The 15,022-nt window shown below is 42.6% G+C and overlaps 1 protein-coding gene across 1 annotated transcript; it reads left to right on the top strand.

The window, feature by feature from the left end:
* Positions 1 to 1,201: 1,201 nt before the first annotated feature.
* SLC30A10 (solute carrier family 30 member 10) lies at positions 1,202 to 9,606 on the top strand. The gene is made up of 4 exons (XM_057398747.1): positions 1,202 to 1,826; positions 2,252 to 2,335; positions 5,638 to 5,874; positions 6,617 to 9,606. Exons 1-4 carry the CDS (start codon positions 1,328 to 1,330, stop codon positions 7,081 to 7,083), a joined length of 1,287 nt encoding a protein of 428 aa, XP_057254730.1. The 5' UTR covers positions 1,202 to 1,327; the 3' UTR covers positions 7,084 to 9,606.
* Positions 9,607 to 15,022: the final 5,416 nt, after the last annotated feature.

The raw sequence follows: 15,022 nt of genomic DNA, 5'->3' as shown, positions 1-15,022 counted from the left end.
GCAGTAACAATGCAATTGCTTCAGAGTCAGAATGAAGCAGGAACTCCTAAAGCCTTTAATGAATACCTGGTTGTAAAGAAGGTGGGAGGAATGTGATAGCGTTCCCTGGCCGTGCTGGTTTATTATCTGGTAGTGATGTATGCTTTGTCAAGCATGGTGAAATGGCTGATGTGGCATTTCAGTGTAAATTGTAGCTGCTGAAGCAGTAGCTCCAGCCTCTTGCATAACTGAAATACACCAGGATAGTCTTGCAGGATACAACTTTAAGGACATTATTTTCTTTAGGTCTCATGTCTTTCATTTAAGCTTATTATTTTGGGTACTAAGAACCCACAGCTGAGGATGAGTTAACTGTGCAGAACCTCCTCTGATTATCCAGTTGCTCCTGTCATCTCCCAGTGCTGTATTAGCAGTTGACTCTGTCCTCCTTCCACTTACAGGGGTGTCACTTTCCCAAGAACTGTCATAACAAAACTAATAATCTACAAATACATTTCAGAGGTTTATTCACTTGTTATGCTTCTTACAGACTATGCTGTAGGTTAAATAAAGTGTGAAATTCTTTTTCTCGTAGGATGGTGATAGATTCATGGCCACTGAAGTACTATTTTGACATACTTTTTTAAAGGCTAGTGGCAGGAAATCACCTTGTTCTGTAGGTGGCACTCTGTGCTTTGATTTGGCACTTAAACAACCAATAAAGTGCTAAAGGAGTTTAATTGCTCGATCTGTTATAGGACCACAGTCTGGTTTGGGTTGGAAAGGACCTTAAGATCACCCAGTTCCAACGCCTGGCCATGGGCAGGAACACCTTCCGCTAGACCAGGTTGCTCAAGCCCCGTCCAACCTGGCCTTGAATACTGCCAGGGATGGGGCAGGCACAGCTTCTCTGGGCACCCTGTGCCAGCGCCTCAGCACCTTCACCTTTGGACAGCGCGGTGGGACCCGGCTGTACAAGATAGTGTAGCCTTTCCCTTTGATCGGGATGTCTTTGCCCTTCCCCAGAGGGCTCATCCCCGTCCGGCGCCTCCCCACGGCCGTTCTATTGCGGGTTTATCTCGGATGCGATGTCTTCGTACCGCCGCGATCCCCGGCACCGCGCAGCGCTCGGTCCCGGCGGCTGTAGAGGGGAGGGGCGGGCGCCCATGTCCGTCCCCTCGGGGCTGGGCGGCGGGCGGGGCGTAGCTCTGCGGGCGGCGGCGTTAAGGGCAGGGGCGGCCGCACTTGTTGCGGGAGGGTGGTGGTTGCTGTGCTCGGTGGCGGGGCATGCCCCGGAGTTAGCGCGGAGAGGGGTGCCGAGGGGGGGGGACCGGCTATAGGCCTGGCCATGGGGCGGTACTCGGGGAAGACGTGCCGCCTCATCTTCATGCTGGTGCTTACCACCGGCTTCTTCGTGGCCGAGCTGGTGTCGGGCTACCTGGGCAACTCCATCGCGCTGGTGTCCGACTCCTTCAACATGCTCTCGGACCTCATCTCCCTCTGCGTCGGTCTCTCCACGGGGCGCATCGCCCGCCGCAGCCGCCGCGGCCCCCGCGCCACTTACGGCTACAGCCGCGCTGAGGCGGTGGGGGCCCTCAGCAACGCCGTGTTCCTCACCGCGCTCTGCTTCACCATTTCCGTCGAGGCCATCCTGCGCCTCGCCCGGCCGGAGCCCATCGACGACGCGCAGCTGGTGCTCATCGTCGGCACCCTCGGCCTCGCCGTCAACCTGGTGGGGCTCCTCGTCTTCCAAGACTGGGGCGTCTGCTGCCGCCGCCGCCCGCCTGCCGCGGTGCCCGCTCCGGCCGTGCCCAGCGGTGCCCCAGCCGGGGAGGCCGATGAAGCAGGTGCCTTTCGGCTGCAGCCTCGCCGTCCAGGCTTCCCCTTCTGTCCCGCTTCCCACCCTTCCACGTCCGTCCCGTGCCCTTTCTCCTGCCTGTTTTCCCTTGGGACCTGTTGGATTCATCCCTAACCCTTCCGAGCCCACCCATAGGCCCTGGGGAGGGTCACAAAGACACTCGGAGGCTGTGCCTGTCACTCACGCACCCGCTGCCCCTTTCACCTTGTACTTTACACCGGGCTGCCTGGGAAGGGGGGGGGACAGGAGGTGGTGTTGCTCGGATTGCTGCGTGGAGAATGGTTTGGCTTGCTTTGTTGTCTGTGTTTTTATTTCTCTTCAGGTCGTCTTTGAAATAAGTTGGTTTTGAGAAGGTTGATGTTTTTTCTGTTTGTAGAACTTATACACAACACAGCGTTTCTTCTTTGAATGCAGGTGATTCACCCAATGACCAAAAAAGCCCTGAGGAGGGGTCTGAGAAGAAAAAAGAAAAGAAGTCCGAAGCCTTGAACATCAGAGGTACAGCATGGGAGCATACTGCTAATGTTATCATTAACTTTAAAACACTTTCTGATTTCCGTTTCAGGTTTCTGTTTACTTTTACCAAATATCAGTAATAAATGGAGCAAAAGCCCAGGGCTTTTCTGTGTACGTAGACCCAGTTATCTTTGGCAGAAAGGTTTTGGTTGTATGAAATAGCATAGATAATAACAAAATAGCGTGGTGCTGATTTGGCTGTGAGTGTGCTCACGTCTTGATTTTCATTATTTAGAAGAGTGCAGCTGGACCTCTTGGAAAGGAGGCAAAGCCTATTGCCCTAAGCTCAAGTCACTAGTGGCTTTATAGGAAGGTGAGCCAGGTAGCTGTGAGGTGCTTTGCTGGCTGTTACTACTGTATCAGTTGAGCAGTTTTCAGCTTTCAAATGCTTTAGGGCAGGAAATGGAACTTCTTTAAATCCCCAGGTTTTGTTGTCAGCACGAGGAAAAAGGTGCTGGAAGTGGTGCTCCAGCACAGTATTTTTGCAGGTCCTTGAACTGTGAACTTGTCCCTGAGAGAGTCTGTGATAGGATTAACCCTTCTTACATTGTAATTCGGCAGGTCTCTGGGTACCTGTGGAGCTAACTGGCATAGCTGCTTCTAGGGAGAAGTTAACCAAGTGTCTCTCTCCCTCTCTGTATAGGCATTTATTATGTATACACACTTAAATACCCACTCTGAGACAAAAGCAGATATCTTTGACTATATTACACATGGAGTTTGTCTCCAAGGAAAGGGCTGTTGAAAAGCTGAAGCAGAATGATAATTTCAGGCTGCTGAGGTTGCTTATCAGCATCTGGTATTCCTTCAAAATCCTGTAAGTTGGCATCATGTGAATTCAGCTCAAGAGGTCAATGGCAGTCAGGCACTTGTTTGCTTGGGTTTTCTGTGTGTCTGTCCACCTGTCTTTCAAGGATGACCGTTTGGAAATCAAACCATATGCTACAGCCACAGCACTTTCCTGAATGTGTAGAGGTCGGTGTCACTGGATATTATGGCATTATAGTGGGTATGGAGGAGGAAAGAATAAGAAACCAGTGAGTGTATTTTAGAGAAGGCCTTACTTGCCTGAATGACAGTGCTTAGCACACGGATGCTGGAAGCTTTGAAAGATGTCTGAAGGATAAAGAGTTTTGTGTCAGTTATTTTAAGATACCTGTCATCTTTGGTTTTTAGAAAGAGATTTTTTTTCTCTAAGTGCTACTTCAGTGTGTCATCTTTGCAAAGTCTTTGTATTGTCCTTACAAATGTTCCTTGCTACAGAAATTCAAAATCTGTTTTTTTTTTTTTTCCTTTGAGATTAGTTGCATAGCCATGATCACTTGGCAAAATTCCTGCATATTACAGAATCTGAGCCTCCCTGAAAAACATGGCTGGAGAAAATGGATTTTAAAAGTAGTAGGAACAGGGATCCATACATTCTGCCCAACAGTACTAATTACTGTGGTATAAAATTATTCCTTTTATTTCCTGAGCATATGCAGAGTAGTTCAGACTTTCTAACACAAGCTGTTGGAAACTGTGCGTTACTATCATCCTACCAGACTCGCTTTATTAAATGAAGCATAATTTTCAGTTCTATCTAATAACCAGAGATTTAGGAGATCAACAGTGAAATAATTTCTGTCTAGGCCCTCATTATGTGATGTGCAACTAAGTTGTACATATTAATGATACGAGTAATGTAAAATAATAATTCTCCAAATTCTGTATTCTCAGTTCATCATTTATCAAAATTCTGACACATTTTACTTTATTCTTCATTCAAAAGAAGACTTTCTGAAGCGTTTTCCTGTTCTCTTTAAGCTGTGCTCTCCAGTTCGTTTCCTTGGCAATTGCATCCTGCCTGTCCCTTTTGTTCGTGCAATAGCTGATAGCCTGTGCTGAATCGGGATTATTTGTAAATAAAAAGGGAACACTGCAGCACTGTTAGGAGGAGTAAAGCTTTGTGGGAGTCTGCCAGAAAGGGCAGAACATGCCTGACTCCAGCAGAAAGAGCTGGACTCACTGGATGCTTGTACTTTTCTTATCTGACCCAAGTGATTCAGAGTAACTCCAGGGTTATTGCCTTTATTTATCACACAGAAGATCAATGTTCATGCACAGAGCTGGCAAGAAACAACAGCACAGGCAAAGCTGTAGGTTTAATCCAGTGACTAGCACCACCGAACAGCCAAAACTCTTCACTGTGTTGTTAATGAGTTTGGGAGGGAGCCTTTTGCAGACCCTCCAGCCAGAGGAAGTGATTCCAATAGACTGAAGCTCTTGAAAGTGCTTGTCATAAGGATGTTGAAAGGAGATAGTCCATTGCAGTCTCTCACAGGCTTACAGTAAGAAGTATTGGCAAAGAAATGAACTTAATATATTGAGAGATGTTATGAATTAGGCATGGGTTGAATGAACCAGAGTCTAAATAGTAAAGACTGACAAAACTAGAGTGCATTTGAGGGAAAATGATGTAAAGTAATAAAAAGAAAAAATTTCTTGGGTTATTGTGACTTTATAGCAAGAAGACTACTTCAGTCGTTGTAGTTGAAAGGGCAGCTTAAAATGTGTTATTACAGGACCCTGTGCAAAAAACATATCTTAGATGTAAGAAGTGGTACCCAGCGTTCCTCTCAATTTAGAGTAGTCCAGGCACATAATAAACTATGTTGTCCATGTGACTGACTGTCAAACCCAATTCCAATTTTCTGGGGGGCTTTGAGGGCTAGTAGTGTCGGTGGGACAAGGTTTAGTCTGCCTAATAATCATGCTTGATATCAAAATCAGCGTGAGGGTATTTGAAGCAATAGGAGTGAGCTTAGTTTTCACGTAGGTAACTTTTCAGGTTTCTGTAGTGTCATAGAAGCTGACGGAGGAGAATAACTATTACTGGGAGTGGTCTGTGGCTCTCTTAGCTTCCAGGGTAGAATGGATATATTTAGTCATCAATTTTTAATTGAGAAATGAGGTTTAATGTGCCAGGATCTTTTAATAATCTGCAGGCGTTTAAGCCAACACTTTCTATGTTGCCATGGCATTGCAGTTGGACCGCAGTGCTAGCATACCCTACATGTTTAATAATGCATCCCACTGAAGCAGCTGGGGTTCAGTCAGCATTTCCCTTGCTGTTTTGTCCTGAAAGCCGTTGCTGAAAGTATTGGTTAAGATATTAATGCCTGGAAAATTGCTTTTTTTACATGTCAAGTGGAACAGACTTGAAAAATGCAGCATTACCGTATTTCCCCCCCAAAAAAAAACTCCCTCACCCCCACTAATGGAAGTTGTGCCATCTGTTTCAGGTGTTCTTTTGCATGTTATGGGAGATGCACTTGGATCTGTGGTTGTGGTAGTTGCTGCTACAATCTTCCATGTACTTCCTCTGGGAGATGCTCCGTGTAACTGGCAGTGCTACATTGATCCAAGCCTCACAATAATTATGGTGTTCATCATCTTGTCTTCTGCATTCCCACTTATCAAGGAGACCTCAACTATTTTGTTGCAGATGGTTCCCAAAGGTGTTAATATGCAACTACTGAGTAAGTCAAATTTGTTGCTATTAATTCTAATGATATATTTCAATGCATAGGTTATTTCTGGAATGACGTTTGGATTATTTACTCCTAACAGCTCTAAATTCTCAAGAACAGTGAGAAATAGTCACATGCCTGTGTCCTAGCAACATGACTCAAATCTCTCTGGATTAGTTAAAGCATGCATTTTGAGAATGTGGTACTCTTAACAGTACATCAAAAGTACCAGGTCTTGAGCTGGTAATGCTTTGTGTGGGGTGTTTGTGAAAGAAATAACATTGAACTGCAGTATCTCCCAACCCTTCTTCTGAGAGGCTTCCAAAACAGCTTGGAAATTTCCATTAAGGCTGGTTAATTTTGTAGCTCTCTGGCATATTTCACACTAATTAATTGTGGGGTAGCACTGGTTATTGCTGGAATTCCACCATGCTCAGGGCTAAGGAAACCAGAAGATGTGGGATCTTGGCCAAGGAAGTGGTGCTCTATCATTGCTTCTGTGTAAATTGCCATAAAGGAGCCTGAGGGATGGGTGAACCCAGAAGGAAGGGTGACTTGCTTGTGTGGCCATCTGGCAGGTGAACTGAAGGCAGTTGGGAGTAGCTGTATTTTACTAAACATAAAATACGTGTAAGTGCACAAAATAAGAGTAAATGTACTTTTGTCTGCTTTCAGATAGGGCTCTTAATGAGAAATCTAGTAATTACCCAGTACACCAAAGCCTGTAATATCTTTCTCTTATGTTTTCCAGCTGATGAACTGGCTCGTGTACCAGGGGTGAGCAGCCTTCATGAGGTGCATGTCTGGGAGCTTGCAGGTGGGAAGAATATTGCTACTCTTCACATCAAGTGCCAAACCCCTGCCGATTACCAAGATGCTGCTTATAAAATACGGAAGATTTTCCATGATGCAGGGATCCATTCTGTGACCATCCAGCCCGAATACACTGACCACAAGAACTCCCAGATACTGTGCAGCTCACCCTGCATCTCAAAAGCTTGTGACTCTCAGCTGTGCTGCAGTCAGCGGGAACCTCATCTGGCTAAAACTAATGGCTATACTGAGAAAAATGATAGTTGCCTTTCTGCAGTGCATAAAGACAATGGTTCCAGGAAAAACGATGTTGAAATACCTATCGAGTACCCACTGGCAGAAGATAGCATTAAAAATGTGAAAAATTGTGATGGCAAATCCATGTTGAGCAGTACACGGCTTTAGGCAATTCCCCTCTACTCTGCATCATGTTCTCACAGAACAATTCTGTCCTGGCTGGGAAGGGGGTTGTAGCTGAAGCTGATGTGGCAAAAAGTTTTCTCTGCTTTAGCTGTAAACCAAAATACACCTAAATAAGGATTCATATTTCCATGAAGTGTGTTCTGATGCAGCCTAACACAGTTCCTTCCCAAACCATGTGTGAGTCTCTGTTGTTAGACTGAATTGGGGTGTTTTGCTGTCTGCACTGATGCTCGCAGTTAATGGCCAGTGGCACTGGGAATGAAAATCTGGCCTTTTCTGCTGAAGTGAGCCATTTCCTGAAAGCCCTGTGGCCAGTTAATGATTCTACTGGGCTGAAGTACTGTATATTTATAAAGGACTTCAGTAGAGATGCTTTACTGATCCTGAAACCCCATTTTTTTTGCGTAGACAGTTCATGTTTAACATAATGCTTGTGCTTCTGGCCAGTGGAGTATGTGAATGAAATTAGAGAGTCTAAGGAATATGGGAAATACTTGGGAGTTTTGACTTGCATTATTTTCTTGACTGATTCCTGTATTTAAGGAATGTATTTAAGAGCAGAAGCTGGTCTTGCTTCTCTACTACTGGTGTCCTAGCCTAATCACAGATAAATGTGCTTAAGAGTAGACTTCTCGTCATGAAAGCAAAGAAATACTTTTAGTATCAATTCTAGCAAACAGAAACACAGGCAGTCATCCAGTTAACTTTTATCTTGTTTACTGCTGTGATTACAATTCAGTGGTTCTTTTTTTTCTCTTGACAACAGAAGGTATCATAGCCACAGTCTTAATTCATCATTGCACAGGATGATTGCAGTATCTTTAACAATGAGTGTCTGTCATTACTCATGCTGAATAAATAAGCTAATGTGTTTATTGTGAACAGTTAAAATTCTACAGTTTTACTAAGAAGACATAATTTAATAGTGCATTAATTAAGAAAGTCCCTTTAAAATTTTATATGCAGTATTATCAGAGGGAACTATGCACATTGTATCCAGAAGCTTTCAAATGTATTTTGCTGTCAAAAGCAGCCTTTCAATGATATGTGTGGCCTGGGCAGGCTATTTTATTCGTTTATTCAGGAGAACACCTTTATAAATTAAAAGCATCTTTACTTCAGTGACACCTTAACAGAAAGGGCAAATTGATTTCCTGCCTGGGCTGGGAAAACACAAGGACCTCCTTGTAGGGCTGGCTTTAAAGCAGCCAATTTCTTATTAATAAGGATGATTACATTAAGTCAATGACTATTACAACACACAGCAAGATATTTTGCTGCTTGCAAGATGGTATTTACTGAACCAGTGATTCCAGTCTAAATAGCACATTTTGAGATCTGTAGTTAAACAGATTCTTGGGCAAATTAATATATTTTATAGCTTTCCATTGTAAGTTTTTATAATATAAACTAAATTATGTGTTAATATAATTAAAAGCTTGATCCTCTAGTCTGATTCTGTTAGCAGCAGAGGTGAAAGCAGCAGGATCTTGCTTGGCAGTTATTGCACAAATTAATGTAAATCAGGAAACATTTAAAGAATTGCTGTGTCTTTTAAAAGTGTGTGGCATAAAGTAAGACAGTTCTGTCCTTTTTGTCCTTATTTTCATCTATGATGATGTTATTTACATCTAAACCTCGACATTAAAACAAATATATTTACAGGGGTTATTTTGAGATCTGGAATAAAAGGCTTCCAAAATACCAACAAAGTCAAGGGGAGAGCTTGCTTCCCAGATATACTCTAAAAACAAGTACCCTTTCATAATTATTCATTTATGTCTTAAATCAGGTAATTTTTATATGTATTATTAAATGGTTGAAGATGGAATGGCAGTGTTGTTTATTCGGGGATTAGGGAAAATAAGTATATGATGTTGGGGCATTTGACAAAATGGACCATCTCTTTCTTTGTTCTGCCAGTGTTTGTTGAAACTGTGTTTATCTATTTTTTAAGCTTTTAAAAGTGTTGTAACCCCAAAATACAATGAAGTAACATTCTTAGACATTTTTTCTTGTCTGGTTGAATGTACTGTAATTGTTGCCTGTGAATAAATAGGAAAATACCAGGGATTATAGAAATCTTCAGGTCTGGAAAACAATCAGATTTAACATTTGCATTATTGCTTAAGCAAGCAAGACCAACAGAGCTATGTTATTGATGAGATGAGCCATGTTTTTTCCTGTGTAGGGGTTTTAAGGGTATTCAGCTAAGGTTTCTGACCTGGTATCCTTCCTTTTAGTCCCACAATAAAATATCTTTCTCCTTCGTTTGAAACGTGCCACAGCTTGGCTGTACTGGGTGGCCCCTCTCTGCATCTGTAGAAGACTTCCTTCCAATCAGTGTGTATTTTGTACTGGCTTATTTCCCTTCAGTTCTTGGCATACTTCTTCCAATTCACTCGAAGTAGGCTTACCTCATTTCAAAATACAATATATTTCAAGTATCTGCCTTTATCTGTGGATCTTGTTCTAGATTCAGTTTTGTAGCCTACTGCACTGTCATGGAATCTCTTGTCTGGCCTCTTTAGCTTAATTTCTTCCCCTCCCAATTCAGTAATGTAAAATTTCTGATAATTGCAGTTTGATTGTGCTACTCTGTCCTCTTCCTGTGCTCCCTTAGAATTACATCATTATGGCATTCAGGTTCTGTGGCTGTCATTATCTGTAGCAAAAGAAATCTGTTTAAAATACAGGTGACTTTCAACTGGTTATCCAGGTTGTGTGTCCCTCTGATCCATAGCCAGTCATAAGCATCACCTTACTTGTATGACAGCGAAACATTTGCTAGCCTTACCTGGTAGTTTTGGAGCAGAAGCAAAATCTGGAATGAATTAACATAGTATTGAATGCAAAAGCACTTTACTGGCCTTCATTAATTGTAGGTCTTTATGTAAAGTGAATCAATTTTTTGTTACCTTTTCATCTATACCATATGTGCCAATTTGAGTGTTAAGGTTTCCTTCTGTCACTCCTTAAATGCAAGCCTTGACTTAGCATCAGTTATTTTTCTTTACATCTAAGAGCAATTTTTAGGAGCATTGCCTTTGTTTTACAGGTTTTCAGTTGAAAACTTGTGTTCTTTGTGTTATTTTACAGCTGTGTTTTTTTCCTTTTAATGTTTTTCATATTCTTTGTCTCTTCAAGGAAAGTAGGATGGTTTTGGTGGCCTTCTGAGGAGGGTGATGTACCCATAGTACAGTTTAGAAATACCTCTTTTGTGCACTGGTTAAATTTTTGCACTCCATTTAACTCAAATTCACCCACTTTCTGGTTTTGCTGTGTGATACACTTTATCATTGCAAACCACTTTTTGACCTTGTTTAGTTCTTCCTCTTTGTTCCCCCTTCCCTACCTGATTATAACAGTTACTGTTCTGAATGCTTCCTTTTATTCTGAACTTTGAAGGGAATATGCCAGCATCCAAGTTTTCCCTGAGGTGAAGATCACCACCCAAAGCCTATGGATGTCTTGATGGGAGCGACTCCAAGGACTATTTTATGTTCTGTGGCCTGTGTAGAAGTGTTGTCTAAGTAGATATCCTGAGATGTAAATATGTATATTTATATATATACATTCTTTATAAACAGTCCACATGAACCAACTTTTAAAAGAAGTTGGCTTCTAAACCTGAGAAAGTACAAAGAAATCAATAGGGTTCGGAAGTCATTCATTAACAGCTTAGGGGAAAGTATGGGTCGCTAAATGGAAAGCAGGTAAAAGGGATGTTTCTGAAAAGATCAGTCGAAACCTATGAAGATTTCTATAGGTTCTACCACGTATACTGCTCTAAGTGGAAGCACTTTCTATGTTAAATACTTTATTCGAATAGTGATACCTTGATATGGGGATGTCACTGTGTAAGATTGTTACATTCGTGGAGTTGTGTTGCTTAAAAGTTTCCTCCAGTTTTTTCTGTTCATTATGTGATTTAAACAATGTGCCAAATTTAACTTCCATGATTGCTGAATCACTGAATTTTAAATCCCACTGTGGTTTTATTTACTATTAGTGAAAGATTACTTAAGGTCTTATGTACAGTCATATTCTTTTTTTTCAAAATGAAGTTTAAATGTCAATAAAGTGTATTTTTTAATAAACCTGTTGTTCTGAGCTTGGTGTGTGTCAGCTGTAGGGAGCTTGTGTCAGTTTGGATAATTTGAAGACCTTTGTATGAGTAAAGTTTGTTCTTAACCTGCGGGTTTGCTAATGCTGCAACTTCTGTTTTGTGTTTGGAACAAAAGAGGGCAGACACTCAAAAGCTCTTCCTCTGCAAGCAGCCTAGTGCTCCCTAACCTGGGAGTAAACTTAGAGTCTATAACTCCAGGATACCAGGCAAGGATGCTGGCTGCAAATGATAGGAGAGCTCTGTGATTCTCACTTCTGGGTTTCATGACATGAACATGCATGTTAGAAATGAGATGATGCTTAGCACTACAAGTTTAGGTGCTGGTTTTAGAGCAGCAGTCAACTTCACCACACTGCCATGGCTTCCTAAGTAATGGTCCATAATAAATGCTCCAGTAAATGCTCCACAAGAAATTCAGTTCAGTTTTGGCCAATATGTTGCCTGTGGTCGTGTGCTTGGCTCAGCTTGAAGCTGGTGTGTTGGGAGACAGAACTGAAACATCTATAAGCAATTCCTGACAAATCAAATAATACATATGCTCAAGAGAAACAAAAATAGTTAAGAACAGAAATGTTAAGGATTTAACCTAACTGTTACTGGTTGTACATGAAAATGATTGCAGAAATGCTGCCAAAGTAATCCTGAGGTTGCTTTTCAGAGACAGAAATCATGTTCTGATTCTTAAATGTTGAAACGCACCATTTTAGGACAAGAAGAACGGCTGATAGATTTGGAGCATGCAGTTTTAATCCTGACGTTTAATGAACAGTTTCCTCACTGCACAGACTGGCACAAGGCATTTGAAATTCAAGGACTTCTTCTCTGCACAGAGGCCCTTATTTTGTACCTGGGTCCTTCTGGAGCAGTAGGTACTTTCCATGTTAGAGGGCTGCTACTGTTCTGATACTTACCTATGCTCCAAGAAGCCACAGAAATAGGATGATTTTGGGCTTTATGTAGTAAGTTGCATTTTTAGAAGCAGCTTCTAAAATAAATCCATGTGGATTCTTATATGTCCAATGTTTACGTATTCAAAATACATAAGGCCAAGTTGAAGCAGGATTGGAGCAACCTGGTCTAGTGAAAGGTGTCCCTGCCTGTGGCAGGGGGTTGGAACTCGATGATATTTAAGGTCCCTTCTAATCCAAACCAGTCTGGGATTCTATGCATGCACATTACAACATGTATTTGCAATTACAGTTTGTTGGGCTTTCAAATGTGTGGTTTGCAACCCACACCCTTCTGTAAGAGTATTTTTAGGAGGCTGCTATGGATTCCTCACAGACACATGCACACTATCCATCTGCTGAGGGCAAGTACTTTCTGATCTGGTGGATGTCCTGTTGGGGTCAAAGTTGTAGTAAGAAGTGGGGAAATGACAATTTTCACAATGGGTGATGAAGGGTCAGTTAACCCCCCTGGCAGACTTAGAATATAGTTGAGATGAAGTTAGCAAATCTTCCAGTTAGGCCAAGGTGAAGGATCAGTAAACCTGAAAGTAGGAGAAGCTAATGAGTAATTCAGTGGGGATGAGTAAGCCTCTGTCTTTTCAGGTATATAAGCTTTGCCCTTGAGGCAAAGGTTGAATTTACTGTTGAATCCTAGCTGTATTTTACATGCAGAGAGTTATTTTTGCCATATAATTCTAGAGGGAGGGACATAAGTGTAATGCTTACTGTCACCTCACCAGAGAAGTCACTTAGAGCAGCCCTGTAGGTTGATGACTGAACTTATCTTTGCTAAACTGACACTGATGAAAGAAGCATGTAACTTGGTCAATAGAGATAGCATACATTTTAATAACTGTGAAGCATTATTGACTACCTCTGTATTAGTAAATTAATTATACCTTGGAATATTCCCAGGCACAAGAGACTAGCCAGCACAGAAGAGCTTGCATCTGTGCTAGTAAAATACTGTCCACTTCAAAAGAGGGTGGCCCCGTGCAGAGGGCCAACTGAGATTAGGTCCTTGACTGTGCCTGGGAATGGCTGGGGAGTGGAGTTATTGCCACAGGCCACAAAATACCTGAACAACTTGCCGATATGTAATCATGGCTCATCCCCAGTAGCTGTTTAATTCGCAAGTATTGATAAGGCCCTTGGTCCCTGAGCCTCTGTGCTGTTCTGCAAGGCAGATAAAAAAGGAGATGAAGCTGGCGGTGGTTTCTTAGGATTGGGGGTTGAAAGATCTCCGCTTTATCCTCACCTATGCTGTGCTGCATCATTGTGCTGGGCGAGCTGGAAGGGGAGAGGCTGCCTGGGTCAGCAGTGCAGTCAGCAGATAACGCTATCATCACAGCTTGTTTGCATGGCTCAGGAAACAAAAAGCGTAAGGCAAGTGGCACTGCCGATATAGTGTTGCACTTTGCTTTGCCTCCTTCCAGCCCTAGTGCATCTATTTATTTATTTATTTTCAGCATTTGTCCCTGTTTACTAAAGCTCTCTGTCTGTTTAACCCCCTATTGCTGTGGTGTCTCCTCACCTTGGGGTGAGGAGATTGAAACAAGACTATGGCAAGAGGCTTCAGGGTGAAGACAATATGTAAATCATTGAAACGGCACAGCAGGCTCACAGCCTGAGGTACAGAAAGCTTTGTAGGTGAAGGATTGCATAGTTCAAGAGGTAGAAAACAACCCTTTTTTCAATGTACCTTAAAAATCAGTCTTGTAAAAAGCATTGTCACCCTTGGGTGACAGGGTCTGGTGTGAGGTGTCTCTGCCTGTGGCAGGGGGTTGGAACTGGATGATCTTAAGGTTCTTTCCAACCTAAATCATTCTATGATTCTATAAGCTGATCCCCCAAGTTTTAAATCAGGAAGTACAACAGGTGATGGAAATTCAGCACAATGAATGCCATGTCTGGTAGAGCAGCACTTGCTTTAATTAGCTATTTCTTTCTGAAATTGCTGTATGAAGCAGGGCTGGCAGCCTTTCTGCATAGCCCAGCTTCCTTTGCCCAAATTGTTCACAGAAAGTGTTTGGAGTGCGCTTCAAACATCTGCACCCAAATGATTTTGGGGACGTCACCATCTGGGGAGCACGTTTCTACTTGTGAACATCTTTGTTGTGTAATTTCTAAGAGTGTTTGGGGGTCAGCCTCAAATTGTCTGGGTGTAACTTGATAAGTCATGACAGAGGGTGATAATCAGGGTCTCCAAAATAATGGTGAGCCTTTGCACGGTAGCAAGAGGAGCTGCTTCCCAGCAACTGGAGGAGGAAGAGGGTCCTGCTTCTCCCCCAGAGTGGGCATGGAGCGAACCCATGCCAGAACATGATGCATCCCCTGGGACAACCAACTTCAGCTGCTGCTGGGGAAGGATTTGCCAAGGGTTTCAGAGAGGGAAGAGTGGGGAAACTGCTCAGTATCCTTGGTGGACCTGAAGCCCTGTTTTCTGAGTACCATTTGTGCTTTCAAGCACAGTTGGAGGCCATCCAGAAGTGGGCAGTGGTGTATACATCTTCTTTCTGCCTCTGACTCCTGGATACTTTGATACATGAAGGAAGTTACTTGGAAACGTGTTGAGGCAAAGCCTCAATTCCTGTTGTCTCCAGATGTGAGCTTTTCACTTGTTTGCGTTAACCCTAATTTGCTTTGGTGCTTTAGTATCAGAAATATGAAATCTGACCTTAACCAATCAGTTCTTACGGTCACAGTAAGTCCTTCTATCCCTCAGATTAACACTGGTTTTTCTTCTATGCTAATATGCTGGTGTTGTATGTCTGCACTGAAAAGAAAAGGAAAAGCAAAGGCGGAGATATAGTTCTCCTAAGGGTTATGAAGTTCTGTAAAT

The sequence above is a fragment of the Pezoporus wallicus genome, unplaced genomic scaffold (assembly GCF_028554395.1).
Source record: "Pezoporus wallicus isolate ANWC-B61680 ecotype Strahan unplaced genomic scaffold, APGP_CSIRO_Pwel_v1 contig_5231, whole genome shotgun sequence".
Taxonomy (NCBI): Eukaryota; Metazoa; Chordata; class Aves; order Psittaciformes; family Psittacidae; genus Pezoporus; species Pezoporus wallicus.
This window is presented reverse-complemented; position numbering and strand designations above follow the sequence as displayed.

Excerpts from the sequence above, each read along its gene's own strand:
- SLC30A10 (XM_057398747.1), top strand. The coding sequence starts at position 1,328 with ATGGGGCGGTACTCGGGGAAGACGTGCCGCCTCATCTTCATGCTGGTG. Across the intron at positions 1,827-2,251 it reads CGGGGAGGCCGATGAAGCAG|GTGATTCACCCAATGACCAA; the intron begins GTGCCTTTCGGC and ends CTTTGAATGCAG. Across the intron at positions 5,875-6,616 it reads TGTTAATATGCAACTACTGA|CTGATGAACTGGCTCGTGTA; the intron begins GTAAGTCAAATT and ends TATGTTTTCCAG.